Genomic DNA, 3,392 nt, shown 5'->3' with positions numbered 1-3,392 from the left:
TCCTGCCCATGGCAGGGGGTCAGATTTGATGATCTGCTCAGGTCCCTTCCGACCCTACCAACTATGAAATTATGAAACACATTATGAATGACTGCCCAATTAGATCATTTATAAAAATCAATCCGTGCAACTACCCCTGAAGCAGCTGAATGGTTATCAAATTTAGATATTAATCTATGAATGCTGTAATCCTAAAACGTCATACGGAAAAAGAATCAGTAAAAACAGTAAAAAGTTGAAGGGGATTCACGGACCTGGAGAGACTGACAGATGGTGACAGAAGTAAGCTTGGCAAAAGCAACAATTACAGTCACTAGATACAATGGAGAGGAATTTAAAAGAGTGCAGAAGGATATGAAAACATGAAATTAAGGAAAAAAATCCAAATAGCAAGAGCCTCCCTGAGAGGGAAACAGATTAGCCTTGGAAACCATCCTTCCGAGGAAGGTGTAAATAAGCAATTTGTAGCCCCACCATTTGGAGTATTTAGTACTAGAATCGGTGGGGGCCCAGAAAAGAGGCCATATGGAGCAATTTGCTCCATTTCCTGGAGGATGGACTGCACAGAGCAACTGAGGGATTGCATCCATCTCCAGTGCTCACATTATCCTTACACTCACGACAGCACAAAGATAATTGGAGTTAAGAGTTCACAAACCTCCAACCCGCAAAGTTATTCATAGCAAATGAATCTAATTGAATGGCTCCTCCCAACCACACTTCCTCATCAAAGGCTGTTCTTACTGGTGAGGGAGGAGGCTGTATTGGTGCTTGTGGCTTGATGTCAACTATTCCAGTCTCCCTATAGTCAGCAAATGCTGGGATATCAGACTCCTTCTCCACAATGATGCAGAGTGGGGTTCCTAATGGCACATCCCTTGTTCCTTCAGCCACCAGAATTTTTGCCAGATACCCTTCTTCCTGCACCTCAAAGCCTGCAAGGAAAAAAAAAAGTGTTTGCTGAATAGTGGAGGCGGTTAAAACAATGAGAAACAGGTGCCTCAATCTCACCAGGGTGACACAAAGCTGATAACTCCCACCAGGATCTACCTCTGCCATTTGGCAGATCTGGAAACAGTCTTTTTTAGAAAAAGACCGACTGGGGAGAGGGCTCCATGTATTATAAGGTCCAACACAAAAAGGCTGATGAGTTGGGATCTACTACTATCCACTCCATCACCGACAGCCACAACAGAAATAACTTTAAATTGCTTATTTTAGGACAGGGCACGGCCTCTGGTCCTGCAATGCTGAAAGAGAACGGCCTGGTGCAAAGCTCTACCCTGGATCACTCTCCTCTGAAAGTGAGGTCTCTCTTGCTCTTGGGGGATGCTCACCTATCGTGGCTTTATCTGTCTCAATTTCTGCCAGTAAGTCTCCTTCGCTCAGCTTCTCACCAACCTTCTTCTCCCATCTCTGAACTGTGCCCATCGTCATTGTAGGCGACAGAGCAGGAAGGACGATCTACAGAGGTAAAGAAAACATGTGCCTCACACCAGACCTTTGCAAGCCTACAGGAATGGGAACACAACTCCAACCCTGACACAAGCCAACCTGTACTAAGGCTACGGTACCACTACTTTCTACAGCCTGACTGCCTCACGATGGCAGGGAGAGGTTGCATCTCTAGTTGGCTTCTTTTAACAAGGCCTGCACTAAGGAAGGCACTCCAGAGGCAAAAAAAAATAAAAATAAAATAAAATAATAAATCAAAGGATCTCCCTGTTGCCTTGCTAGAATTCTGCTTTTTTTGCTTGAAGCAATTAATACATAAGAGCATCTCACAACTACAAGATCCCACAGACAGGAAGTGCTAAATAGAAAGTGGGGGATAAAACCAGTGCAGTTTGGAACGACCTGCCCAAGGTCACACAGCAAGGAGAACCAAGGACACAGGAGGAATAAGATTTCCAGTGGGGTCAGGGTCCTCACCCGTCTGGAACGTGACAAATGGGAAGAGCCCGAACTCCCACTAGAAGCTACACATTTCAGCCCTAAACCGAGTACATGCCAACAACGCAGCAATGAGCGCTTAAGAAACGCACGTTACAATAATGCCGTTTACACGACAAGCATCACTTCCCCCGTGTCACAGCAGAACTTGTTGAAGAACCGACATTCAGCCACACCTAATCGAGAAGAAAGCAATAGGAAAGAAGCACAACTGGGATTCAAGTGGGCTCAGATCCCTGCTCCACCACCACTTTCCTGCGACCTCTTAGACAGGTCCCTTGGGTCACTCGGCACCTCCTCGGTACAAGGCGGATAGGAAAAAGCTCGTGCTTGAGCAGGGGGTAATGAGGATCCGGTTTATCGGCAATGGGGGCTGCACAAGTAACCAAGAGACAGGCACGGGGTATGCCAACGCAGAAACACCTCAGTCGGAAAGCAATAACCCTCAAGCGCAGCTCGTTTTAACCCACCCTAGTCTAATCCCGGCAGGCGAATTTAAACCTTATTCCCCCATCGCAGCAAAAACCTGCTCGGTGCCATAATCTTAGTCCCGTTTTGTGTTGCTAGAAAGCCATCTAAGTAACCACATTTAGCCAGTCTACATCAAAGCCTCCTAACAAAGAGAACCACGTCAACGCAGGAGCCCGGCAGAGAGCGTGGATCCTCCTTCCTTCGCCGATACGGGGATCCCCGTAAAACGCCTCAACGGGCAGCTCCTCGGGATCCCGCAGCGCACGGCTGACACTAGAAACAGCCGCCACGGCCTGCCCCTACGCAACAGCGCCCAGGAGCCAAACGTGTCCTCGCAGGCAGACAACGAGATGTCGAAAAGCGGCAAAGAACGGCTCTTACTTGCATGTGAGGAGGGTAGGAGCTTCCTGGGGCCTGAGCCGAAGGCTGAGCTGGCGGTGGCGGCGAGGCAGCCGAAGGGGCGGAGGCCGGGGCAGCATCCAAGGCATAACTTTTAAAGGCATCGACAAACTCAGGCCTGGAAAAGGGAGCAGGAAGGCGCCGTGAATCCGATGCTCTCGTCCCGGACGCCCGCCCGCTCCCTCGACTCGCAAGCGGCCCCTCACTTCTCAACGGTGATGCATATCACGGTGCCGATGGGGACGTCTCTGGCCCCCTCCGCCACCAGGATCTTGGCCAGGTAACACTCGTCCAGGATCTCGAACCCCACCGTGGCTTTGTCCGTCTCCACCTCGGCAGAGAGAGAATCGCCCCGTTAGCGTCGCGTCCCAGCGCGCGGCGGCGAGGGCGCCGCGTTCGGAGACGACGGCTCTGGGGCCGGGAGCAGCCGGGTACCTCGGCGATGAGCTCGCCCTCGCGGATCTTGTCGCCCTCCTTCTTCTCCCAGCGCGCGATGGTGCCCATCTGCATGGTGGGCGACAGCGCCGGCAACGCCACCTGCCAGGGGCTGCGGTTAGCACGGCAGGGCA

At 50.9% G+C, this 3,392-nt stretch overlaps 1 protein-coding gene across 1 annotated transcript in view; it reads right to left on the bottom strand.

Annotated features, from left to right (window-relative positions):
- DLAT (dihydrolipoamide S-acetyltransferase) overlaps positions 1-3,370 on the bottom strand; it is a 10,552-nt gene extending 7,182 nt beyond the window's left edge. The window contains exons 1-5 of the mRNA XM_025207614.1: positions 3,259-3,370; positions 3,030-3,154; positions 2,806-2,941; positions 1,338-1,464; positions 745-935 (exon numbers count right to left, since the gene is read on the bottom strand). Coding sequence (XP_025063399.1) covers positions 745-935; positions 1,338-1,464; positions 2,806-2,941; positions 3,030-3,154; positions 3,259-3,333 — 654 coding nt within the window. The 5' untranslated portion in view covers positions 3,334-3,370. The remainder of the gene's footprint in view (positions 1-744; positions 936-1,337; positions 1,465-2,805; positions 2,942-3,029; positions 3,155-3,258) is intronic.
- Between the last annotated feature and the right edge of the window lie 22 nt (positions 3,371-3,392).

Source organism: Alligator sinensis, unplaced genomic scaffold, assembly GCF_000455745.1.
Source record: "Alligator sinensis unplaced genomic scaffold, ASM45574v1 scaffold1241_1, whole genome shotgun sequence".
Classification (NCBI taxonomy): domain Eukaryota; kingdom Metazoa; phylum Chordata; order Crocodylia; family Alligatoridae; genus Alligator; species Alligator sinensis.
Note: the sequence above shows the minus strand (reverse complement) of the source record. Positions and strands in the feature narration are given on the sequence as shown.